At 42.0% G+C, this 27,761-nt stretch overlaps 1 protein-coding gene across 1 annotated transcript in view; it reads left to right on the forward strand.

Annotated features, from left to right (window-relative positions):
- Nucleotides 1–911: 911 nt before the first annotated feature.
- The window catches only part of CPED1 (cadherin like and PC-esterase domain containing 1), a gene marked incomplete at both ends in the record, with an annotated part of 147,890 nt that continues 121,040 nt past the window's right edge, over nt 912–27,761 (forward strand). The window contains 2 exons of the mRNA XM_084280067.1: nt 912–1,163; nt 12,067–12,253. Of these exons, the coding sequence (XP_084136193.1) occupies nt 912–1,163; nt 12,067–12,253 (439 nt within the window). The remainder of the gene's footprint in view (nt 1,164–12,066; nt 12,254–27,761) is intronic.

The following is a 27,761-nucleotide window of genomic DNA, read 5'->3' on the forward strand; positions in this document are numbered from 1 at the left end:
GGAGCGGAGCTGGTTTAGCCCCACCCTCTGAGCAGTCCAGCCTTTATTTATATGAAATCTGTGGTCCAACTGGCTTCAGACGGCGTGTGTGAGTGCGTGTGCCTGCCTTCTGAGTGTGTGAGACGAGCTGGGATCATGAGCCAGGGTTGTTCCAAGTGGTTTTAATCAGCAGCCCATTAGAGGAGAACGGAAAACTTCTAACAGGATAAGAACCAAGTAAGTAAACCTAACTTTGAACTCGCGGTCTGGACAAAACAAATGCAAACGAAAATCTTCATAGTCTGTCAGTTTTCAGATAAATGATCACTTTTGGAGAGAAAGCTGTGCATGCTGACAGGAAGGAGGCAATTTAAAAGGACTGGAATGAAGGAAACTGTAAAAACAAAGTGGGAATTGAGAATGCAAGAAAGAAAAACAGCAAACGATTGTTCAGAAAGTTGGTACACTCTCTTTTCAGCTGTGGACAGGGTGTGTTAAGCTTTAAACTTTTGCTTTTTTGGATACTGTTGTCTGGCTGAGTAGTTCCTTCTGCCAAGAGGGTGAAGATTTCAGCTCCTCACCTGTCTGCCAGCAGGTCTGTTCTCCTGAGACCACAGTGGGGATGAGCTCGCTGCAGCTCCTTACAGAATGCCCCATGGCATGCTGCTCTTTGCCCCTGCTCACTTGTGTTTTGATTTTTTTTACAGGTTGCTCCTGTACCCCCACGGGAGGGCACATCCCAAGCTGCTGCTCCTCTAGAACCCGTGACTTCTTGCCAGGAACCAGGAGAGCACTCAGCAGCAGACATGGAGAAAACTCTTGCTAGTTTTGGGTAAAGTGTGCTTTTGACTTATTTTTACCCTGGCAAGACGTGGCTACTTGGACTGCATCTGCGATGTGGCAAAGGGTGAAGTGAGGACGGCAGAGAGGCCATGGTTTGTGGGCAAGTCCCCAGGTGCCGCAGGCTTTCTCGCCCTCGTCCCTTCCTTCTGGCCTTGGTGGTGGCCATCTGTCTGTTCTGCCAGACCCTCACTCCTCTCATGACCAGCAGCGTCCTTTCTGCAGTCGTTAATGGGATTGCACCCAACAGACTGACTAAACCACAGCAAGGAAGGTACAAGGAGGCCCCCCCAAGCACCGCGCACTGCTTCCTCCCTGGCAGCGATTCACAGACAGTGAAGAAGGTAAGTCAGCTGGAGCAGAGTGCTGAGCAATAATTAGCAAATCGAGGGATAGCGAGTCTGGCAGGATCATCTGAGTCCAGCTAAAATTAGCCTGAGCTTGGAAGTCTGAGATCTGTATACAAACAAATGGGTGATCTAATGACAGCGGCATATGCGCAAGCACTTCTCCCTTACCAGCTCCTCAGCGTGCTGTTATTAAGACAGGGATTCCGAAATCTTGGGCTGAAACATGGCATTGCTCTGGGACTCCAGGGAGCTTTCAGTTTGCTGCACAGACCATATTTTATTCTGGCTTTAGGAGTCGGTTCAGAGGCTTTACAGTGCAGGCACGTAAATCAGGAGCCAGTGGGCTTTCATGAGAGTGACTGAGGCTGTTAATTAGCACCGGGCCTGCAGCCACCCTGTGTGGAAGTTACCTGCTGGTCAGTCTTGAACTTTACTGGGATTGTGCTGGGAAACCGAATTTAACTGCATTTGGGAAATCATAAAAGAGCTTGTCACGTTTTCAGATCACACTATTTACTTTGGAATCTTTGCCCCACAAATTTTACTTTGTCCTTAGGTTACCTGACCTCATGTTTATTCTGTATAGGGTTCCTAGAACGGGTGTTAAAACCTAACAAACGCAGACACTGTTATTTTAGTTGGAAAATGTGGTTTGTTAAATAGTCCAGACTGAGGTAGTTATTTTTACTCTGGAATTTGTGATCAGCACTAGCACAAATGCTTCAGGCTTCCTTCAATCCTGTGGAGGGCTGCTAATAGAGCAGCAGATATCTCACTGTGAAATTAGCATTATGCTGGCATTTTATACACAACTGTACTGGGACTATAAACATTAATCTGTGACTTCACAGATTATAGGCAGCATCCACATAAAGCAATTCAAGGTTGTTTTTGGTTGTTTTTTTTTTTTAAATAAAAGAAGGCTTCTTCTTTGATTAGACAGGGTTCACAGCCTGAAAGGTCAGCAATATTGATTTTAGGAGAGCAGTTGTAAAGTGCATCTTCTGCAACAATCAAAACCAGACATGTGAAATAACTTTGGCATGAACTCTTTAACCTTAAGCCTTAAAAAAATTGATTGTTTTCCTTGTGAAGTTCAGAGAGATTTATCTTATGGGTTGCAGAAATCTACTCCATGCTGCATTTGTCATAATTTTATATTTTAATGACCTTTTAGTATGCCAGGTACCCAGTTTTGGATTTGTACAACGATGTGACACAAAGAATTACAATTTAAAGGGAAATAAGCACTGCTGAGAGATGCAGGTCGCATTGTGATACAGATTTTGATACTTACAGTCCATTCCTTTGTCCTCATTGCTATTGTAATGGCAGAGAACATTTTGTGTCTTACCCTGGGCTACCTGAACTCTGTAAGAACCAGTGAAATAATCACAAAATTTTGTTAGTGTGCTGTTTGGTTGAAAATATCCATTAATTTCATCTTTCCCAATTTGCCTGTGAAACTTGCAGATTGACACTGAACCTGGTGTGCTGGCAGTTTGGAATGAGGAGGAAGCTTATGTTTTTATAAGATGCTGTACTTACTGCCCTCCAGCATACGTGGTTGGATGTGACTATCACACACACATGCTGAACCTATAGTGCAGATGTAAATTCATATGTTAACCCTTATAGGTATGTTTTCCACGGCTGTGCTACTCTAACACATTCCTCTTCGAGTTCTGAAGACCACCCATAGCTGGCTCCCTATTTGTCTTGAAAGTTTCCTCTAGAGCATGATGAACAAAATGTCTTGCACATGTTGGGATGTTACTCTGAGTTACTCTCTGTTTTCCAGAGAATACTCTGCTGGTTGTGTGGGCTGAGTAATCATCTCAGTGAACTGAAAAGGACAAAATCTCTACCACTTTGCTTTGAAAGTGCGTTCTTGAGCTGAGTGCTTTCACCCGCTGCTTATTTGGATAGCTGAACTGTTATCTTGCTTGGTTTTATTTGGTACCCGGCAACATCTATGACAGATGTCACAGTTGAAACTTTACACTGTCACTTGGCCACCCACAGTAGCTAGTTTGGAAACAAGTTTTCATTAAAGCTGTAGTTTAAATCTTCAGGTATGAATCTGAAAAAATACTTCAAAATATAGTCCAAATTATTCACATTTTTAATTAACTGGCCCCATTATTCACACAGTATTCTTATTCCATAAATAGTCCAGCAAGCAAATTTATTAATAAGAATCTATCATACAGTTAAACAGTAACTTGAAGCAAACACTGCAATATGTCTTAGGAAATGGAAGTTCTTGTATAATTTTTAAGGTAAAGAAAATCCTGCTGGAGATTATATTCTTTAGATAACACCCAGCATTTCTGGGTTTTGAGCCATGTCACACTGCACAATCTCTTCTGGCTGGGTAGGGGCAGGTTTAATTCTTGCTTCCTTCAGAGAAACAATCAGTATTGTGTTGAGCCTGGTGTGAGAATTTGGTTATGATTGTTATTGCATGAGCAAAATCCCCTTCCAAAGCCTGATAATTTCTCCATTCAGAGCATGCAGAGCGGTAAGTGCCTAAAAAATAAAATAAAAAAAGCTGGCACCTTTTATGAGCCAACCTGGGGAAGTGGAGGGAGAGATCTGAGGAAGCATGCAGCTTTGCCACTGGCTCTCAGATCTCAACACTTGTCTCATTTTGGAAGGGAAAGTTCCAGACAAATGTGGAAAAAGAGTGGGGCTGGAAATTGCCCATTTGATCTGTAAATGTGTCTTTAACTACATCCGTGATGCTCTGGGATGGAGTCTTTCCTGGCAGACCCCGAGTGCAAGCTGTCTTTGTTAAATTGCAAAAATGCAGATTTCATTCATAGCCTGTGAAACCTGACAGAGCTTGTCGTGCTTCTCTCTCAGGTATCACACATTATAGGAGCTTTTATAAGCTGCTGGAGAGCTGGTCCTGTAGCCTTATATTCACATAAACGGAGCTCAAAACTGTTTAATACAAAATTAAATGTTAGTATCTGTGTCATGAAAAATAGGAGGCTCATTTCCAAATCTCCAACATTAAAAGCATTAGAGGGAGATAACACATCTTCAGGTTCAGCCAGGCACGCTTACCTCCTGCATGACAAAATATTTGCAGATATAGGTAGTAAGGAGAAGAGTTGGAGCTGTGGTGTCAAAACTGAAATGGGTATCAATAAAAAAAGCCCATATGCAAGCCCTGTGCGTAGGTTTGCCTGGCATGGAATGGTGCCAGAACTACCTTTGGTACCAGCCAGATGTAAAAACATTACACTGTAACACTCATCCTAAGTAATTTCACCCTGCTTCTTGGCCAGTCCTAAGAGCTAATTTGGCTACGCCATGTTTCCACTCTCAGAACTGAGCCAGGGCTGACTGAGGTGTCTCTGCACAGAGGTGTGTTTTGCCCAGGCAAACGTAGTACCTCTGCTGTTGGGGTGAGGCTGGCATCTTAATAAATGAAATATAACCAGTACGGTGGAAAAAGCTGTCTTCACTTTCAGGGCTCTCAACCTGTCACTTAGGTTTGGTGTAAAAGATAGATCTCCAAGAGGAGCTATAATGAGGTGAGCAAACAGAGCGAATGAGAAAAGGGGTTTTATGGCTTCATTCTGATCAAATAGCATCAGATATCACTTACTGGGAGTGGACAGTATGAGGGATGCAAGATAATGAGAGACTGATGTGGCTGTATCTCAGGGCTAGTATGCAGAAAAAGAGGGGGGGGGAACAAAGTGTGTGTGTGAGAAACATCATGTGTAAAGGTCTAGCAGAAGGTGCATCTTGCACATGTTACAGGCCTGCCTACCTGTATTTGAAAATTGGTAGTGAAATTGCTGAAAAGCTGAGGAATTTTTACCAGAACTTCAGAACTCTAGACACCCAGAGAGGAATTTATTCTCTTTACTTGAGTGCTCCACTCTATCTTGTCAGAGCCGGAAAGCTGGACTTCACAGTTAGTGGAAATAACTGCCTCTAATGCAAAATTCATTGTGACAATGCAGACACTTAAAACAAATCTGATGAGTTCTCCCTCTAAAGGTGTATGGCTGTGGTTTTGGGTTTTTTCTCTGTTGATTCTTTGGGATGGAATATACTTGTCTCAGTCAGAGTAAGCAGGGAAGGAAAGGGATGTCATGGGGAAAAGATGCACTGGCTGGGGCGATGTGGGAGGCAGAGCAGGGAAATATGGCTGTAAAGTATTAGCATCCTCACAAGGCCCAGAAGAGGTTGTGCACAAAGGAGTCTGGATTTGTGCTGGGAGAGAGAAAAGGAGATGGGAATGGAAATGGAAAGAAAAGAAGACAAAGCTAGTGGGAACTTTTGAAATGTAAATATGTGAAAAAGGAGAAATGAAGCTGGGTGATAGAATGAGAAGGTGATTTTTTGCTATTATGCAGAAATGGAGAGTGGTGAGAGCTCTGGATAGAAAAGATTACATTATGCATAATAAGGTTTGATACATTTTTAAAGCAAATTTAATCTTTAAAAGGATATTTATTCTATAGAATACAGTAAGGGGATGAGAACACTTTTCTCCTCACAAAAGAACAAAGAACTTTGCTAGTATGAAACCTCTGTTAATAGAAAGCAATTGACAGATGGTATGCTATCAGCAGCTGGTTTCCTTGAGCGACACCACTTTCACATTGCGCCCTACGAAAGCAGGACATTTTTTTTTTGCAAACAGCACTGAAGAAACAGCAATTTTTACTGCTCAGATAGCTGGAGATATTTTGGTGATAAAGAGCAAGGCTATTGTGGCAGCAGTCAGGAAAGAGGGGCAGGGTGGTTCCTTCTATGCAGGAAGGGAGCTTTGAGAAGGATGCCATCAGCAGCGACTGGGAACTGCAGGCAGAATCTCACTCATGCACTTCACTGGAGCCCTTTTCTCCGAAGTAGCTGTTTTGATAAGATGGCGCATCGTCTGTTCTTGAGATAAGGCAGTTGGTGCCCTGAACTACCCACAATCATAAAGCAAAGACATTTTGATAAAATAGCTCTGTACTTCCAGCTCAGAGTGCTGCAGATGACTATGCAAATAATTCCAGTTTTGCTCTTGGATTTATGGAGTCATCAGAAACCAGCCATCAAAGCAGTGCCAATAATCTAGTTGCTTGTTCTATATTTATTCAGCAAACAATTGGAAGCAGGATTGCACTCCAACTATTTCACCCTACAATGCAGTCCATTCTGATTAGGAAATCTAACAGAACATAAAGCCAACACATTTAAATATCCTCCAGAAAGCGAAACAGGAAATTAACTTCTCTGTTACTTCTTGATACAGGAGCTATGTGCGCTTCAAATATAATGGTGGCATGAACAACTTACTATTTCAGTGAACTTTTACGCAAACATGAAAAAGAATTTAAAAGTCACATTTGGAATTCATAAAGGTCTGCACAGTCCTATAAATGAATGACTTAGGCCATTAGAACCACATGCCAAGTTTTTATTATGGCTCTTCTTATTAATGCTGCTAAATATTAGTGCAGTAGTTTCTAGGAGTCGTTTTTGTAATGTTGTCGTGCTAGGTGGTATTTAGCAGTGAAGGTAGATCCACACTTCCTTTGCTGGCTCAGCGGGAACTTAGGCAGTGAATATTGCTTGTAGTGTCCATGCTGTTTACATAAGGCTGGTTCTCTTTCATGGTATTTCTGTTGCGTTCCCCTTTCATGCAAGGGGCCTTTTGGTTTGCACAGTGGCTCGTAGATCTCTTTTGCAGCAGCCCAGAACTTGCAGAAAGCAGTGGAGTAAACCAAGGTGCAGTCAAGTGACTTGAAGCTTTTGGACAAGACTCTGACAGCCTTGGCTTGCTTGGTGTAAATCAACACAGAGACTAACGCCACCACAACTGGGTAGATGAAAAGCTGATTCACAGGTTTTGGGTTCGTTCCTGGGAGAAGCTGAGGCAGACATGAGTTGGGCCATTATGTTCGGAAGAAGAATTTTGTTTCGGCAGTTGAAGTGATGGTCAATGAAATTCTATGGCAACAGTTCAAACTGTGTATTTGCTTCCCTGCCAGGCAGAGACAATGCATCAATATTTATGGAATTACAAAATCTTCTTGGAATCTGAAAAAAAGGCCAAGGAACTGTTTTTCTCTCCTCGACTTGAAATATCTTTGCTATTTTCTTCTTGGCCAAAACAATGACAGTAATTATATATTATAAGATTCAGTTACTGACCGATTTTTGGAACAACCCCGAAATTCTGTACAACAGAGAGAAGCTTCAGAGACTAATACAATCAGTTATATCTTTATACATTCATAACCTAGAACTGGATAAACTGATTTCAAGGAAAATGTCGAAACATTTTCTCTTTCACAGAGAACTTCACAGCTGTGTGGAACTTGCAGACAGACAGAACTAAGAACTGCAGCTCAGATAGATAATAGATGTCTATGTTCAGTCGAACCAGGTCGGCTATGTAATTCTTGAACTTTCACATTATATAAACTGGGCTGTTTATCTCATTTGTAAAGACCTTAGAGCAATATACATTGGATTTGGTATTTTTTTTAAATCTACAACATTTTATGGAGCTCAATTTGTTTTCCTTTGTGTTTTTCATGTTATTCTATACATGGGAAAAAATTGCAAAATTCCTTTTTATTCATTTTACAAGCCATTGTGGTTTGTTTAGGCCAGTCATTAAGGCTGTGGTTCATCTGTGCAACAACCTATTGCACTAAAAGGAGGTCAGCGACTCGGCTAAGTGCAACGGTTGGCAAGCTGTAAGAGCAGGTATATCATGTCAAAGCTGACACAGGCCTCATCCTAAATCATATGGGAAATCTCAGCTTTGCTGTAAAGCCTCATTAATTTCTGTGGAGACAGCCACAGTATTCTTTAGGTAAGACATGGGCCACAGATGTTCTTTACCAATCCTTTTCACATAAGGTGTATTGAATCTGTAATAAACTGACCTGCTAACAAATAGCCTGAGATTTCAAGCTGGGGAAGGGCTAAAACATGGCTGGGACATGAAAACATTTGAGCATTTAACAATTTTTCTCAAATATTCAAAATGTAATGGATCAAGGTTTGGTGGGGGTTTTGGGGGTTTTGGTGGGGATTTTCTTTTGGTCTAAGACTGTTGCACATTAAAGTTACAGGAATGCAAAAGAAATCAGAACCATAAACTGCTGAAATATGTGAACAGCTTATTTTCATCTATTGCACTCCGCTGCTTTTATACCAGCTTTCTGCCCAGACTACATTTTTATGATTGAGAAACATTTTATAAAAACCAGCAGACTCTTTAAATGTATAAACATGACTGCTATTGCTATAATATTGGAAATTCTGAAAAACATGCAGTAGTAACTAGATCAGCATGGTCAGTGATGTAAGCCATTTTATGTAGAGCTTTGGAAAAAAATATGGAGTCACTTGCTACAAGTATGGAGTTGGCCAGAATATTTTTTTTAATTCTGTGTAGCTAATGGGTAAAGTATAACAAAAACTCCACCCTACCTTGTACTGGTATGGCAAGAAAAGAGAGAGAACATGTTGCATCTTGTAACCTGGACTGCAAACAACTTTGAACGGAAAGAGCAGAGGAAATAAAATTGGCAACGCTACACATGGATCCCAAGAAAACACTGGAAAAGGTGTTGAACTACTTCGTGTTATTTAGTAGTACCAGAGATCAGGTCAAGCAGTTAAATTTTGGACCTTGAATTGTCTCAGTGTCCCGAAGACCCTGTTACGGCTTTTTGGGAAGCAGGTGGATAAAAGCACATAGGGTCTGGGTGGCAGGAAGGTGACTGGGGGTGCAGACAAGCATCTCCACGAACAGGGTGGCTTGGTGCCTGCCAGAGGTTGTGGGCACTGGCAGCCAGAAGGATTTTCATGTGCCTCTGCATGGTGTGTCCCAAGGAAAGCCCTTTAGGGCAGCCCCGGGGTATGCTCTGCATGCAAGTGCCATCGCAAGCCCTCTGAGCTCCCGTGAAAAGAGCCTGATGGGAGCGGGCTGCTGCATGGGCCCTGTGGAGCTGCTCAAGGCCATTTGCCTTTGTGCTTTGTGGAAGTGACCTAGGTTACTGCCACTACTCCAATTTCCTTCTTTTTTTTTTTCTTTTTTTTTTTTTTTTTTTAAATGCTGCTATCAGCATCCTCTTAAATATTTGCTGTTGCCAGACTGGAGTGTTGTAAACATTTCTGCTAATCCCCCAGGAACTGGGGAAGATGCTGTCTGCATTAGTGGTGGCAGGAGGGAAAGCTCCTTTTCCCTTCCCCTGGAGGATCCCGCTGCAGGCACACTGACCCAGCGGGGTCCCCCAGGCCCTCAAGATGCTATGAGGCCAGTCAGTTCCTGTCCCTTCGTGCCTCCCTGGCCAGGTGGAGGAAGCACTGGGGGGGGGCACAGCTTGGCCTTAGGCCCGGCCAGCACCCAGGGCCTGCACCCAGGCTGCGAGGTGGCAGCAGACCTGGGGTGAGCCCTGGGAGGGCTGTTCTTGGAGTCGTGCCTGCAGAGGAAAATAAAGTCATTGCTGGGTGCTTCAGCAGGAGCTCTTAAGATTTGTTTGAAGCAAAACACTTGTGGAGTGACACTGCGGGAGGCTTTGGTTTCACAAAGAAAACGGTGTGTTGGTAGTATGCTGAAAGCATGGTAACTGTTTGTGAAGAGGGGAGCACGCTAAGTGCCACCAAGTCCAAGGTATTGCACCAGGCAATGAGCACCCTCTGCCACACTGAGAGGGACAGGAGTGGGACAAGCCATAACTGCTAGCTGAAAGCAGGGGGAATGTGTTCTGGGCTTGCAGCCCCTCCGTGCTCCTTGCGTGTCCTCAGTTCACCCTGCGACACTTGCCCTTGCAGCACACGTGGGATGGAAAATTGGATTTCCTTGCAAAATAAAGCGAGAGGTGTCTCTATCCTCTGAGTTTCATCCGTGATGCAAGTGAAATGGAAAGTGGGAAGTGTCTGGCTGGTCTGCCAGCAGGAGGAGAAAGAGGGAGTACAGGAGGGGGGCTGGGGCAAGGGCTGGATTTAGGAACAGGGAGGGAGGGAAATGGAGAGGGAGGGCTGCCAGCAGTTGCTGGCGCTGCAGGAGAGCAGGAAATAGAGGAGATAAGAGGAGGGTAGGGAGGAACAAAAGCAGAAGGGGAAAGAACGGCAGATACTGTGGTGGGGAAGGGCAATCTGAGACTCTAACGCTTTGCTTGCTGCCCGATTAATGTGTTTTAAAAATGCTGGGACATAGGGGAGGACATCTGACAGGTTTCCTAACACAGTTCCTGTGACTTTACCCTGTGCTATTTCTGCTTCTTCCGGACAGCACATGATCAACCTTTACTTGAATATCACAGTGTCTAGAATAATAAATGTGGGTTGCACATTTAGCAAATATACATGGATGACTCTGATAATATTATATCAAGTTGTTTTTCAGGGTCCCTCACTGATGATGCTAACCCTTTCCATGGGGGCTCTGCTCTGGAGGAAAAGCAGACTTGGCATTAGAGGCTCAGGTCTCTGAAATAGATTGTGCTCCTCACTGCCACAGAGAAGCTTACACTTCAACCAAGCAAAACGCAAAACTGCATCCTGTAACTGAGGAACAGTTTGCTGAGAGGAGTGACTTTGTCACTGGATCTCAGGCCAATAAACAACTGGACACATCTTGAATGACATTTGTTTATCTCAAAGCATCTTTGTTTATATCAAAGTCTCCTTTCAGTGTGGTCTACTGTGCACAAAATGGTGGTGCCTTGTTTTTGTAGCACTTCCTATCACCAGTGATAAGCTTACTAAAATTAGAAGTTATGAAATAACTTATTTTTTGAAAGATGTACTGCTAGGTTGAAATTCATGAACTTGCCAAGAACTAATTTCAGGTCCTGAATTTAATCCTTTAGATGCTGGTAGGTTCCAATCCTAAAGAGAAATACTTTACATCCAAAGAAAATCTTGGATGTTAGTGTTGTTTTTATTGCACGACTATTCCGGATATTAGTGATCTGTTTCCCACATGGAGCATCTTATTTTTATGCCTTATGTAAGACAATATATTCCCCTTTCACAATGACCCAATGACATTGGCCCAATAATTTGCTATTTTCAGAACTTCATATCAAACTCATACCATCTCTGTGTGTTTGGGGCATCTCGTTTCCTTTTTCCTTGCAAGAAGCTCACATCCCAGGTTATTATACAGAGGAAGGGTTTTCTCTAGATGCCATTGTCCCTAGGCATGATGTGGGAAGACACAGAAAGGAAGACAACCCAAGAGTTCCTTGGGATTCACTGGAGACATCATATGCCTTTCCATTTGCTCCTGTATACAACCCTCTCTGCCTGTCCTCCACAATCTGGCTTGATTGTGTTGGACTAGTATAGCAATAACATGCTGACAAGGATGCATTTAGTTTTCCTAGAGGCCCAGCAGTCTATAGAACTGCTTAGGACTCCTCTGCATGCTTTTACATGAGTACTCTCTTAATCACTCTGCACAGCAGAACTCAGACCTTTGCACTTAGCACCTGTGTAGGACCAACGTTCCTTGGAACAGTTCACGTGAGATCCACCAAGTCCTCTCTGGAGGACATCCACATAGTCAGCTGGTGAGTACTTTTATCAGCTCCCCAGAGTAGTCCAGGTTTCAGCCAGAGGTGTTTCCATGAAGGGAAAACCATAGTTTAAAGATTCTCTGTTGCTACCTTGTGATTTTGAACCCTTGCATTATCAGTCCTAAATGAAGGTAGAAAAATCAGAGAGGCAGCCAAAATGGAATTCATAGCCAGAGGTCCCCGATAAAAACAATTCTTGATCATACCAGAAATACTTCCCAATTCTCACAGTAAGTTCCTAGTTTCTTTCTGTGAAAAATAGCAACTATGTATTATACTGCTTAGGAATGTCGTATCCTAAAGCCATTGTCTGTGAACTGTGTTTGCTGTAGATTGATGACTCCATTCTCCAGTACTTTGGAAGCCGTACGAGAAGAGCAGTTCTGTACACACCTCCTGCCCACCGCGAGACTGACCGCCAGCTCTGGCAGCGCATCCTAGCAAAACATGGATATACAGTCATGGTCCTTGAAAACAGGAGACTGATGGAAGATCCCAAGCATAAGGGCCCTCACCACAGTAAGAATAATTGGACTTAGTTAATTCATTAATTACTAAATGTTAGCTATTGATCCAGCATGCTTCCACAGAGGCAAAGCTTGTAACCTCTTGATGCAATTATGGATAGAAGCCAAATTGTAGTCCTTCTCAGTTGTGCAGCTAATTTTCTGCAATTATAAGGTTCTTCAACTAGAAGAATCTTTTTCTAAAAGGATTCCATGTCCTTTTGTAAAAAAAATGCTGCAGAGTGATTCATCATAGTCCTGACAATCAAATCGGGTCAGTTTGGTTCTTGATGACTTCTCATACCAACTTCATCAAAATAACTGAGTGATTTTCAATAGAGCACAACAAAACAAATACCTGCCACATTAGGTTCTTTCTCATTTTCTCTCTTAAAGAAAAGGTGTATGCAAAATTTCTTCCAGAAAAGTTTAGAGTGTTCTGTAAGCTTATTAAAGAGCACTATACAGAAGAAGTATGTTTTGCACTTGCTGCAGGAGCTGGTGTAAATTACTGTTGGTTCTTGCTTCCTGTTGAAATGTGATCCACAGTTAAAGCAGGCTTCTGAAAAAGTTTGGTGTCTTGCACAAGGGACTATAGCTTTGTTGTGTAGAATTATACTGTGCTTGATAGAGGAGCTTTAGACACCAGTTATGTATATGCTGACCATGTTTAAGTGCTCTTGGCTGCCTCACAAGTATGAACTGAAACTGTGAACTCAGTTTGGTCTTCCGTTGGAAATCAATTTTGGAAATGGAAGGCTTTGGAAAAAATACCCAGGCCACCATTCTGTCAGTAGAAAAATTGTGTGGTTGATTATTTCTCCTGCTTAAGGGAGTGTTATTTAGGCTAACAGTGCGTTCCTGGGGTTACGAGAGAGCTCAGCTTTCCTTTGTGCTTCAACCATCCAGAGTAGTTTCATAGATGAAAAACATAATTGCTTAGCATCTTAAGGCAGCTCAAAATTCCACCACTAATTTCACGTTTCTCTAAGAAACTTTCTTGAAAATTAGGTACATGCAGTTTTCCTGTCAAGCTATACCAGGATATATTAAAGTGACTTCACCTCACTCTTATTTTAATACGGTTTCATAGGCATCACTCAGCCACTCCTCACCTTAAGTACTTTCTATCTCAGAGTGACAAGATACAGCATGTCTGCAGGCTTTACTTATGTCATATGGATTGCAGAGAAAAGATGGTCCCTCTGGGGACCATGCATGCCATCTCTGTGAACTACTTTTGTTTCAAAGGGCCAAGGAAGTAAGTATGGCAAATTCAGTTATTACCTAGGAAAAAAAAAAAAAAAAGAAAAATTGTACTAGATTTTGTGAGTTTACTACAATAATCAGCTCAGGCTGAAGTTCTTCAATACAGATTTTTACTGTCCAAACACTTCCTCTGCAGAAATCAACTTAACTGTGGGTATTTATGTTTTTACAGGCTAGCACCAGTACTTCCTGTAGTATTTTTCCAGTAATGAATAAAAAAAAAAAAAAGGTTGCAGGAACATCCCACAGCTTCCAGCAGATGTTGAAGTATGTAAGAAAGTCAGATGCTTGCCAATTTAAGGCAAAGAGATCTACTAATTCCATTTCATGGCAACGTAATTCTGCCTTTAACTATTCCCTGTGTTATGTAAGTGCCTAGCTTTAAAGTTACATTTTAAAAACAAGAAGAGCATGTCTGCATACCAAACCAATGATCTTTCCTAAGAACTAAACGTGTTACACACAAAGTTACAGTGCCAGCAGAAGATAGGCTTTGCTGTTCTGGAGGGGATAGTACTCTTTCCTTTGAAGAAGGGTGTTTTGAGCTATGCTTTGTCATAGCAATTTCCTAATAGGTTTGTTATAAATTACCAAAGATATTTTCCTTGAAGCCTCTACTTAAAACATCTAGGTAACGAACTGAGAAATGTAGGTCATGAGTGTTGTGAAAAAATCTATAAAAAGAGTCATTTCTTCTTACTTGGTGTTATTTAGCAGCTTGTGTGTCTTTCAAAGTTCACTCTAATTTTGAAAGGATTTTTTGTTTTGAATGGCTGAGAGCCAAGAGTCTAGCTAAAGTCATATATGGAAAAAAATTCACCGCAAAACATTCCTAACTTTTTTGTGCTGTCCCGTTATTAATTTTGGGACCAGTTCTGCTCCCTTTTTGAAACCCAAATGTCACAGCTCTTCACCCTGATCTTCCAGAAAGGACCTCCACACCTGGGCTGCAGCACTGTGTTGAGTTCATTGCTGTCAGACAGAATCATCAGAATAGTTTTCTTCAGTGGAAATTCTTCAGGTCTTACAGACCAACCATAACATTTTGAGTTTTGGTACCGAGTATATAGTTGGCTAAAAAGGAAAAGCATACCCTTTTCCTCTTTTTTTTTTTTTCCCCCATGCCAGAGGGACTGTGGTTTATGGGTTTCCTACGAAACATCCATACAGATGCGTTCTGCTGTAATCCATTATTCAAACCCCTAATTTTTCCCTGAAAAATAGCTTTGTCAGTAAGTTTTATGAGCAGCTTTGCTTGAACAAAAAGTAACTGCGCTTTCAATTAAGCCCACATGGAGGGAAAAGCCATGGACTGGTGGTATCTGGGCTGCTCTGAGTTCTTTGAGTTTTCCTTTTGCAGCAGCCTTAAATGTGACAGTTTTTCTGTAAGGCTTAAGACATCTCTTAGCCTGCTGCTGGGATGGAGACAGAGGGGCAGTACTGTGTTCGTAGCAGATGGTGGCACAGTCAGGTTTTGCGGAGAACTGGGTTTGCCACCTTAGGCATACAGATGCTGCTGGTGTAGAGCTCTTTAAGCTTTGGCTCCCCATTTCAAGGAAGACAAGGAACTACTGGAGGGAGTCTGGTGGAGGGCTATAGAGCTGATGAGAGGACTTGAACATCTCTTGTATGAAGAAAGGCTGAGAGCTGTGTCTGTTTAGTCTGGAGAAGAGAAAACTGAGGGGATCTCATCAATGCTTATAAATATGTAAATGGTGGATGTCTAGGAGGATGGGGCCAGACTCTTTTCAGTGGTGCCCAGTGACAGGACAAGTGGCAATGGGCACAAACTGTAACACAAGAAGTTCCATCTGAACATGAGGAAAAACATCTTCACTGTGAGGGTGACAGAACACTGGGACAGGCTGTCCAGAGAGGTTGTGCAGTCTCCTTCCCTGGAGACACTCAAAACCCGCCTGGACACAATTCTGTGCAACCTGCTGTAGGTGACGTTGCTTTAGCAGGGGGGCTTGAACTAGATGAATCAGAGGTTCCTTCAAAGGAACCCACTGTTCTATGATTCAGTGGTCAAAATCCCCAGTCTCTGAGATAACTTTGTCATGAAGTATGCAGTTCAAATGAAGTTGGATAACAGCTGATGAGAAAGAGATCAGGTTGTATTGGCAGCACATCTATAAACGATACACTTGTTCAGTTTGCCAGCTAGGCGGAAGAAGGTCTGCTTAGCGTGTCTTTCTTTCCTTCCTCCTCCTGTTTTTAAAATGTGATAATCTGCTCATAGACACATAGCCTTTGGGATATGTTCTGCTTTGCTGCAGCCTGGGAGAAGGTCTGAAATGGGTGTCACACGGCTTCATGGAAGATATTAAAGGATCAGAAGGAAGAGTGAGAAAGTCTCATACCTCTGGGCTTTCACTTGGGAGGTTTTCTGTGCCGAGCCACAGAAGCCGCAGGCTTTCCTTCCCTCAGCCCAGCACAGAGTTGTGCTGCTTTATCAGAGGTGAGTAGGATGAGCCCTCTGGCTTCAGAGCACCCTTAGGTCCTTCCAGAGCAGTAAACAGAGAAGAACTTGCAGATATTTTCCAGATTGTTCTGCCTTCTCGCCTGTACTTCCAGTCTGACAGGCTCTCATCTCTGGGGCCACAGGAAAGATTTAACAGGATCTCTGGCTCCCTGTAACACCCTGCCAGCATTTTCACATTTTATAGCAGGAAATCTTGGAAATTTGTTGCACTAAAATGCATTTCTGCCCTCCAAAAATAACGGCCCTTGGTGGCTGTCTGCTGCCGGAACCTTTCCTGAATTCAATACTTTCCGTGGATGATATCTTCTAAGATAATCAGGCTGCTTTTAACTTTCTTTCTGAAGCCATTGGGGTTTTCTGTCCTTTGCTCGATATGCCTGCTGCCTCAGTAGTCAGTGGTGACCACCGCTTCACAGGCGTTTCCTTCGTTTCTCAATTGTTCACCTTTACTGAGAGTTACGCAAAGCTCAGTAAAAATCTGCAGCCCTCCAAGAACCGTGTGCAGCCTCGTGCTGCAGAGCTGGCCAGCCGGTTTTAATTCTTTCTGCAAAAGGTTGTTCCTGCTAGCTTTCAGGATGGAAAAGATTCGACACAACCTTCATGACAGCCAGTCGCTTTGGCCATGGGAAAAAGCACATCCATTTCAGGCTGCTGGCAAACCAAGTGCAGCGTGACATCACACGCTCCTCGCTGCCTTAGAACGTTAATTTTAATAATCTGGTGGAAGTCTGTGCAATTGGTGACATAAAAAGAATCATAAACCATTTTCAGAATATTGATTTTACACGATAATTTCCTATTTTTAGAATACGACGGTGAAGTATTTAAACTTTACTACGGCTTCTGTGTTTGCAGTTTCAGTGACATCCACTGAAGATGGGATTTTAGCCTTGTCATTAGAAAGATCGTTACAGTACCTCTATTGATTTAGTCTTTGGTGGTTTTTTGGGGGGTTGTGTGATTTATTTTTCCATAAGGTGTAAATAAAATTAATATAGATTTATTGCAAAGAATATTAGATGTGAAGTTCTTTCCTTTTTGCTGACTTTATCAGTAGGCACTGAATTCTGTTCTGTTTTCTGCATTTTAAGAGCCTGTTGTGTTTTTAAGTGCTTGGCTGTGTAAATTAAGCCCTGGTTCCAGCAGCTAATGATGAGAATGATCTGGCTTTTTGCAGATGTGGGAGTGGTGCTTGGGTGGAGCTGCTCCAAGAACAGGAAGGGATGAACGAGACAACAGACTCATGGGAAGAAATCCCAGCAAATCTTGGCCCTTATCTTTATGTGCTGGGGTCACTGCTGCCTGGCATTTAAGGTGGCATCTCATGGGATTACTTAGTTATTACAGCAAGGAGTGAATAACCCTTCCTCATTAAAGCAACTTCAATATATTCAGACATAACTCATTTTGCTGTAAGATGTTGATTTGAGAATTATTGTACTGTTATGGCAGATATGGCCTCTGCTGCCCCCCTCACTGGCTTTCTGTGTAAAACCTGCTGCTTGGGGAATGTCAGGATGTGTGAGCCTGCAGAAGCAAGCCCAGGTGTTCAGCAGACGTGGAGTGATGCAGGGTTCTGTCTCCTTTTGGATGGTGCATGGCTGAAGCAGCACTTAGGGACAGAGGAAAGAAAATTCTGCTTGGATTCTCCCAAAAAGCATAATTTTCCAAGCCAGTCTTTCTGGTTTTCATTTTGGTTTGTTGGGTATCCTTTGGAAAAAATTGCTGTGGGAAGAAAACATCTGTCCCTTCACTTCTGTTCACAGGAAGACTAGGAGGCAGAGAAATGTTGCCACACCAGAGTGAGTGGTGCAGAAACTAGGATAGAAACTGTATGAGTCACTGTCAGAACTAGGATAAAATGCATGCTGCATGCTGTTTATCTTTGTTATTTCTTTAGTGCACTGTATCACTTCTAGTACTCCTCACTATTCATACTTTTGACCAGAGGCTAAATGTGCAAAAGAATCAGCTTAATTGCTGACATCTGGCCAGCAGCAAGGCAAGAACTCGCAGAAGTTCTATGCTACTTCAGAAGTGCAGCCAGTAATAGTTTCCTCGGGGCTGCTAATTAGTCTAGAGAATAAACTACAGCCATGGGTTTTGGAGGCCCCCAGGGCCATGTCTGGTGATTGTCAGACGTTTGCTTTGCATTTTCCAAGACATAATATATCAGCAAAAGTAGTCAGAATTAGAGGAGATGGTTGAGAGAGGAGGATGCAGTGATGCTCTTTCTTCAGTGTGTCTGAAGACTGGTATGACTGGGGGAACAGAGGTGCTTGTTAATGTGAAATATGTAAAAGGTCTGCTGCCAAAATAAAAAGAGGAATCGTTTCTTCATGTTTGTGGTAAACAGGACACAGAGTACTACAATAGCAACAACAAGAAAAGTTAGGTTACTTATTGGGAAAGCTGTTATGGGGGTAAGGCTAGTGAAGTAAGCAAATTGGGCATTCAGTCTTAGAGGTCTTGAAATATTAGGTAAAGAGATTTTATTTGGTGTAGTGTGTCCCCTTGTGGGATAACAAGATGGACTCACAAACTTCTCCTCAAGAAAATGAGACAGATAGGAAACTAAAGAGGGAAAACTTAGTAATTTCTAAAGCAGATGGAGAGATTTTAGGTACAAATCAGCTATGGTGACTCAGGGATTTAATTGAGGAACAAGAAATACGTAGTTTACAGCAGGTTCTTAAAATGCAAAATATTATTAAAAAAACCCCAACCAAACAAATCTATGAGAAAATATTCCTGAAATAATGGGGGTGAAGAGAAAGGAGAACAAAATCAGTCAGCAGTAGTTGGAGAAGGTAGAAAGCAAACATACTCTGAAATAGAGGTTATTTTCATGAGATGGCATGTAAAAATCAGTACTAAGAGAAAATCTCCTCCCTTACTGAGTGGTTTTCTATGGAGTTTGAAATACATTAAAAGGAATAGGTAGTGTTAGTCCTAACTTTACTTTTATTTCATTTTTTATTTTTAATTGTTCAAAGTACAGTTAGGAAGAGACCCTACTTGCCATTTGTTACAGCCTTAGATAAGTTTCCATGAAGCCCAACTAACTTTAGCAAACAATTATAATGAGTAAAGGCCTCAAGGAAAATTGCTGGTGTGTTCTGTAAACATCTGGTTGCCATTTTCAATTACAAGGACCAACCCACTGAAGGAAGCAGTTTAGTTTTTTTGGAACAGAAATGGGACACTGGGGTTTTTGTTCTTTTTCATAGTGGAGAGGAAAGGAAATGTCAGGAATAGAGAGGTCACTAGATGCTCAGCTTTTATAAATACAAAAGTCTCTGAGAAAATGAAAGTAAATTGAAATCAGGTTCTGAAAGTGTAAACAACCCTGTGGAGGTGAGGTTAAATAAGCAGGACTGGAGATCCTAGCATGCCAATAAGAGCACAAGATCATAAGAAAGTCATTTAAAATGTTGTGCAAAATAATAATGGTGAGCCTGGCCACAGAAGCATTTTGTGGGTTACCATACAAATACGTACATGTCTCCAGATCTAACAAATACATCTCCTCTTCCAAAAACCATTTTGGTCAACTGTTGGTACAAATATATGGCTCACAGTATGCAAAAACTAGTTGGTTTCCTAATGTAAAATATATGTTATGTGAGTCCTGAGCAAAGTTTTGAGAGGTAAAAAATGCATTTCAGAAGTGCTCTTTTTGTATGTGGTTAAGCAAGGAGCTTCCTAAACAGGCTAGAGAGGTAGAAATGTGATTCTAAGAGCATACTGAGTTAAAAGCATACTTAATGTTTGTTAAATTTTGTTCCACCTCCTTAAAATTGAAGTTCATGTAGTTTTTGTGAAAAAAACGTATACCAGAAACTTACACTGTCTTGATGACTTTTTAATTTTGCTTTTAACAATTAACCCTGTCTATTTGGCAACTAGTTGAAAGTGGATGCCTAATCTCATGCCACAAGCATCACTGGCGTGATCAGTTTCTGACATACCCAAATAAATGCTGCTCTCCAATGTGATGCTGTGGTTTCTTTTTAGAAAATCTAAATGCATTGTATATTTTCCTGAACAATATGTATTCTCCTTCCTAATTGCTAGCAGAACATATTCCTGTTTTCTAGCAGAAGAACACACAAGCTACTTCTTTGTATTACTAAAATAAACCCTCTGTAGAATTGTACTAAAAACCCTGTTTGAAATGCACTCTTTTTTCTTGAGAAAGGGAAATTATTGGTTCATAAGGAAAATTTAAGGCATTGGAGTTTGTCAAGTTAAACCCAAAATGTAGCACTCAGTCATAAAGTTACCAAACATACCTTTCTTTGACTGTTCTTTCTAGTCACATAAACAGACACGCAGTCCAGCAGAGAGTGGTATTTGTTGTACTGACCTAGAACTTACAATAACTAAAATATTGCACACTGGTTACACAGTGAGCTAAAATTAAAACTTTGCTGGAATAAATTATGTCATGTTAATAGAATCTGAAAAACACCAGCATCCAGGCAGATGCACAGGGAGGCCAAAGGAAAGCAACAATGTGCAAGTCCAGGGAAATGGAATAAATAGGAGGGGTTAAGGTGTGAGCATACAAGTTGTATGACATGCCAGTAGCATTCAGATCCTGTCAGAGAGCGAGGCAGTGTTTTGTAAATGCAGCCTATGGCAGAAGCAGGTAACAGCAGATAACTGATGAAATTTTTTTAAAAGGCATCCTTTTAAGAAATGAATCCCGGGTCTGACAAGGTTCAAGTAGAGACTCAAACGTGTATGTCTGCTCTGAAATGTCAGAGGACTGTCTGCTAATATCCGTGCTGGTAGAATGACTGTACGTGGAGCCAGAAAGAAGCCTGGAGCAGCCTGGCCAGAGCACTCTGTCTAAGGGATTGTTGCAATACTTTTGCCCAATGTTTTGGCTGCTGGAAGCCGCGTGCCCTTTTTGATGCACTCGCTGGCTCTGAGCCCTTATCAGCTGTGAGAAGTGTGGTGTCTTTCATCACTGTGCTTCCATTTTAGGTAGAGGCATTATATATCACTGAAACTGACCTGGTGGATTTTGATTGTGGGTTGTTTTGGGGTTTTTTAACATACTTAGGCTACCATGATTTTTAGTGGTTCAGATAGCAAAAAGCTAATACACTGTGTGGGCCTTTGTTGTAATTTGCAGCCATCCCACTCCATTCCTAGGTTTATATTCCAACTTTGTCCAGCTGCATCCACTTTCAGCTGACAGCTCTTTTAAGGGCTGCATCCAAAAAATGCCCCAGACAGCCAAAGTGCAGTAGCCACCCACGGGTTAGAACGTGTTTCTGAAAAATTTCACCCACTGTACTGTTGTTACACTGGCTTATTTTACATTAAATGGGAACCTTCCCTTCATAAGAGGTATGATTATTCTCCCTTTCTGATGTTCCTTATAATCCCTCAAAATAGATTTTTCAATGTAATGTTGAATATGTTCTTATTTGGCTGCTGAGGTTGTCCATTTGGAGCTAATCCTAGTTTGCACAGATGTTGAAAAGAAAGGGAGCTTCTCTGTCATACTCAGAAATAAAAACTAACCTTCAGTTTCAAGTTGGCCATGAGAGCTTCAGATTTCTAAAAAGAATGCATTTTGCACGGAAGACTAAGGCTAAAAGTGGCACCTTCTCGACTAGAAAGAAAAAGAAGTAATTAATATCTATCATTTTTGGCAGACAAACCAATGGCCATTTTTAACAGCAGGAGGACAAAATATAGAATGGATTTAGATTTAAAAGTAACAAAGGAATAGGATGTGAAATGAAGATGAGTAATGTTAACGGGTAGCAAGAGTTAAAGAAGATAATTTGAATGTATTCCCTCAAGAGTCCCTCAGGCTTTGATGGAAGGAAGGACAGAAGAGCTGAGTGGTATGTATTTTGGAAAGTTTGAAACAAATTATTCAAGGCATAAAGTGTTTCTATAACAAGCTCGTTGTTGTAATGACTCTGTTTCTGAGATTTGTGGTAATGCTTTCCAAAATAAATATTTAGCTATAAAAAGGATTTTCAGTTTAAATTTATACCAACTACTAAAAGTGTGTCAGTACATAGAATGAACTAGTTGCTTTTCTGCGTTGTGTAAATGCAAGATGAACCCGGCAGCACCATGGTTATTTTAGATTTGACAGAATGCAGGTCTATTGAATAGTTTTTTTGAATAAGGACTTAGTATAAAATAGTAAAATGAGACCAAACCAATTTTTCTTTATTTGGAAGAAAAAAACTCTGCTTGCTACAATTTCTGTCTTTTTTTTTTTTTTTTAATAAAATAGAAAACATATCAACATGTCAAAGTACTTTGCTAAACAGGCCGATAAAATAAGAACAAGACCTTGCTATTTTGGACCTGATCAAGAAGTATTTTTCTAAATTGGAATTAGGGATTTAATTTTTTTTTCTTTTATTCTGGCTTCAGCAGCTCTGTTCTCTGTCTCAAAAAAAAAAAAATTATAAAGAAAAGCCCTCCAGTTTTCACAACTACAGTGAGCCTGTGTGTCACTGGGGTCTTTCTAGAAGTCAGTCTTCATCAAAAAAATAATTGAGGTAATTTTATGTGAAGAGTAGGCTGAAGACAAGACAGAATAAGGAAAAACTTCTTCATTCTCAGGGTGTCAGAGCACTGGGACAGGCTGCCCAGAGAGGTTGTGTAGTCTCCCTCTCTAGAGATACTCAAAACCTGCCTGGACATGATCCTGCCACCTGCTCTAGGTGATGCTGCTTTAGCAGTGGGGTTGGACTAGCTGATCCCCAGAGGTCCCTTCAGACCCCAACTGGTCTGTGACTCTATGAAAGTACTAGCAAAGAAGGTAACTGTAGACCAGTTAGGTTGCCCTCTTTATAATAGGATAATGTGTGAAGTAGGAGAAAGCAGCAGGTTGTTTTCTAGCACCACAACACATCTGATTTACATCCCAGACATTATAACACAAATTTTGCAGATGTAGCAATGTGGGTCTGGCCCCACATTTCTTTAAAAGATTTGGAGAGAGAATTCTTATGTCTACTTTACAGCTCAGGTTCCGTGGATGTGCTACCTGTAGTCATGATGCTGTCTGTATCACCAGCTTTCGCTACCGTGTGGTATGCTGGGTCAGTGGGGTTGAAAGGCAGCATAGGGTTCTGCAGAGAAAACAGTATCTGTGGGGTACAGTCGGAAATCTCTGTTACATCAGCCATGACTTAATTATCCCCTCACTGTCCTCTGTGGTTCTGTCTAACTCATAAATAAAATGGCTCGTTTCCCTCATCGTGAGAAGTGATGCAGTATGGCTCACGTCCATGCGCCTAAACTCTTCCCCTGACTGAGGGTGGCCCACTCTTCACTGAGTTTTAGGAACTGTCACTGGCTTGAGCTGTCTCCTGGGGCATTGCATGGCCACCCAGGGAGAAGAAAACAAACACAGCAGATGCTTGCAGGCCAGTGGTTGGGCCTGTGTCCTGACACTGTTTTAGCCAATGTCTCTATTCCCAAGCTTCTCTTTTTCAGTATTCTGATTGTTTTCATCCTCTTGGGTATTAAGGAATCTGACATGTTAGCGCTGGCATAGGATGCTCCAGTGCTGTAAATGCAGTGATCAAGAGCTGCCGTTCAGACTTTAAAATATGTGTCTTTGTTTCTGGCAGAGGAGATCAAATGCCATACTTTTAACACTGCAATTATAATCCTAATTCATTGTGATTAGAATGAGATCGGACAGTAATCCAAATAAACCCATCTACTCATTAGCTGCTTATCCTGCAGTTCTTCTATATCCATAGAAGGGAAGAAGCAGTTTTCTCAGCTCTAGCATTTTCTGCCCTTTAAAGTCAATGCTGAATTCTCATTAGAGCCCTCATCATTCAGCTCAGGGTCCTCATGTTTTCATTCCTGTTGCGAAGAGTGGGAGTAGTAGAAAGGCTGGGGTGAAGGGCAGGGTGCAAAGCATACTCAAACTGGCAGTTTGGTTTCCTTGGGCAGAACTCCTCCTCCCCAGGCACTGCTTTTCTGTTGAATAATCTATTGAATCTTTTTTCCAGGCTCTGTCCCCCTCCATTTGTTACCTCTTAAACATTGAGACTATTCCTTGTAAGAGTAGCTGGATCAGCAGGCTTGGTCATAAGGTGGAGAAGATTCCTCAGTACCTCTTTTTTTTTTCTTTTTTTTTTTTTTTTTAATTTTTTTTTTTTTTTTTTGAGCTTCTATGAACACACTCACCCAAATTTGGGATCACTAAATCAAGTAGCCAGACAGTGGCGAGGCTGACAGTGCCTACAGCCTTGTCCACTCACCAGCACGCACACATGCACTCACACTCCCTCTCCAGCTGCTGCCACAAAAGACACGTGGGCCTCCAAGCCCTGGTCCTACTCCAGGATCTGAAATTAGAGCCCTAGGCACACACAGAAGAGAGCCCCACAGAGAGGAAAAGAGCTGGCAATGGAGTTTAATGAGAGGACAGGACAGGCTGCCCTGACCAGGTGCATGGAATGGCTGGCCAAGAGTAGCAACCAGCCTACTGTTTAGACATGGCAATCTCTTTTTAACCCATTACTCCTCTTTTCCCATGCTTGTTCCTCTCCAGGCTACCTTCATACCTACTTTCCTCCACCTTTGGTTCCTCTGCTAAACAGCCTATAAAAAGCAATTGGGAAATGCTCTTACCCTGCACCTTGTAAGGAGCCCCACACCCTCAGGCAATGTGCTCCCCCTCCTTTTCCTGAGCCACAAGGTGCTTTGGGGCTCCCATCCACTCATTGTGACGGGCTCTGGGGCTGTCTCCCCTGGGACAGCAGGGGAGAGCCAGGGCAGGGGCTTGTGTCTCTGACAGGGTTACTGGGGTTCCCCCACACAGCATTGTGTCCCTGTGCTCCTTTCTGTTAGTTTGTTGGGGTTTTTCTGAAAAAATAATTGGAGTTTTAGTAAGCATACAGTTTTTGAGCCCTGGTGATTTTGCGTCAATTGACTCTGTTGGGTTTTCATTTTGCAACTCTGTATCCAGCCAAGAGGAGGTTTTTCTGTCCCAAATGTGTTCTTAATTGCCACATGTGTTTCTTTCCCTTCTTGGCCCCTCTGCTCTGTGAGTGACAGAGGTAACTACCTCACATATTTAAACTGCTACTTTTCTTCATGTTACCTGAAGTCTAAATCAAAAAGCTTTATAATAAACAGTGGGAGATCTTGAGGAACCCTGTGTATATCAGACCAGAGCAGGCACACAGTTAGGTACTTGAAAGCTGTGACATGCTCTTTTCAACTTTGATTTGACTCACTTGCTTATGATACATCTCTCTGCTTCATGACTGCGTGCTGCTTTTTCACATGACTTTGCCTCCGGGTGCCCAGGACAGGGATACAAAGTTCTTTCCTGGATGTAGTCCCAAGATTTAACAGTTAGAGTAACTTGGATTACATAGCAGTGAGGGTTGTGCAAAGGCAATTGTGTCAGGCAGAGTCCCCTTCCTTGGCACAGAACAGGGATGAGCTATTCCTCCCTCTGCTGAGGCCTGGAGAGACCAACGCCCTCTTTGTCATTGCATGAGGCAGTGTGGTTTTCCTCCCTCAGAAGGATGAGAATGTAAAAAAGTGGTAATATTTTTATTTATTTTCTTTGATCCATGCACAGTGCACTGTCACTTCTCATGCCCAGCCCCAGGACAGGGATGTCATTGCAAATTTTCCAATGCCTATGACAGATGGAGCATGTGAACAATAACATCCTTATCTACAGAGCTGCCCTCCTCATGAGCTTCTTCACCCCAGACTGTCATGAGAGACTACACACCTCAACTTCATGACCCTTCTCCTCTCCACATGTGCACCCTTTCTTTCCAATTTTCACCTGTTTTTTCATGCCATTCTGCTGTCAGTAGCCTTTCTCAGTGTCCTGGTTCTGGCCAGGCCAGAGTTAACCTCCCCAAGCAGCCAGCCCAGGTGAGCTGAGTTAGCCCAGGCTGTTTTCCACACCACCTGACATTACTCCCCCATAAAAGCATGGTACTCCATATTATTGTGCTAGCAGTAGAGCATAGGACTCCTAATTCTAGGGTTGTGAGTTCAAGCCCCCAAGCTGGGCACCAAAAAGAGGACTGTTGTCATCCTGGAGCTGCACCAAATTGCCTCTCTCCGACCAGCCCCTTTTATGGGGCAGTGATGTCAGGTGGTGTGGGTAACAGCCCAGGCTAACTCAGCTCACCTGGGCTAACTCAGCTCATGGGTGCTAACTCAGCACATCTGGGCTGGATGCTTGGGGAGCTTACTTCTAGCCTGGACAGAAACAGGTTATTGTAATATCTCTGAGTCTGGCTTTTCTGTCATACAGTTTCCTCTTTCACCTTCGCAGCAGGTGAGGAAGCACCCACACAGATGGATTAGCTGAGCTCTGGCAGATCTGTGGCAGCTATGTGCTATAACTAGGTACCAAATACTTCCATCCCAGAGAAGGTTAGATCTCTGTCCCACAATGCCTTCTTGTGCAAGTGAGAAGCATATCTATCAGCTACAATTGTGGTATTTTACCTGGTGTATTAAACACATACAGAGTAAGAATTCCAATATTTGGAGCAACTAGGAGTGCAAACATTTTTAGCTTGCATACAAGTAGAGCATACCATATTGGATTACTATAAGCTTTTGGTTTCACATGCAGAAAGTACTTATGTGTGGAGAGCATACCAGAGCAATCTGAAAATTCATCCAAAGCATGGTGTGCAAGCACAGAAGTGGAATAACAAACAGGCTTGAGGGTTTTAATTGCCCTGATGTGTTTGCCATTGGGTCAGGACTACATATTTTCCTTTTGTTTGCTATTGAACTCTACTGTAGCTCAGAAGGTATTTTGACAGCCCATTTTCATAGCTTGAGTTGACAGATGTAGCCATGATAAAACTACAGTTTGAGTAACAATCTGTAATACAGCTCAGTGGAGGATTATTCTTAGTCTGACACAGCCTCTCCCTGATAAACTAATAACCATCCAGTGCATCTGTCTTACACACTGCAGTACTTTCTGCCCATGTCAAACTAATCTGTTTTTTGAATGTTTCCAATATTCTGCTTATTCTTTGTTTGCACAGAAAAATATGTGTATATAGCTTAAGAATACTGTGGGGGTTTTGTATACTACTTTTTGTTGTCTTGCAGACACCCAGTTATCTTCAAGTTGAAAAAAAAAAAAGCTTTAAACCGTTTCCTGCAGGTTTGCAAATTCATTCATGGTTGTTTCTTAAAGTAGGGTAATTTGTTGAAGAAAGGCTTGTTAATCTGTTGCATGACTGAATGTGACATAAATGGAGACGAGATTGCCCTGTCTCTTCTTCATTCTTGTATCTTGCAGTAGATTTATTTTGCTTCTTTTAGAGAAAGTCATCTGCTTTGCATTATCAATTAGAACAGTAAGGAAGATGGTAACTCGTTGACTTGGTAGATAGGTCCAAGGCAGTTTTAGAGTGTGAGACCAGCTAGAAGAAGACCATCTTGCCAAATTTGAGAAGAGTTCTGGGGAAAAAAATTGGCTTGTTACTTGTAACTCTTGGCTTTGGTTTTGTAGTCTTAAAATTCTGCTTTGAATTGAGAAGAAAAGCAGGCTTGCAGCCTGGCCCTTCATGATAAAAGGAAACAGTAATAAAATAACTTTTTTTTCTTCTCAGACATGAGTGGAAGCATTATGCTTCCCCATTGCTACTTAGACCTAACATCTCTCCACAGCATTTGCAGAAGAGATACAGATTTTATGGCTGAGGTGCTGTGATAGGACTTCAAATGGCTATTTCACTCTCCAAATCCTGAA

Source organism: Gallinula chloropus (assembly GCF_964237585.1).
Source record: "Gallinula chloropus genome assembly, chromosome: 1".
NCBI lineage: Eukaryota > Metazoa > Chordata > Aves > Gruiformes > Rallidae > Gallinula > Gallinula chloropus.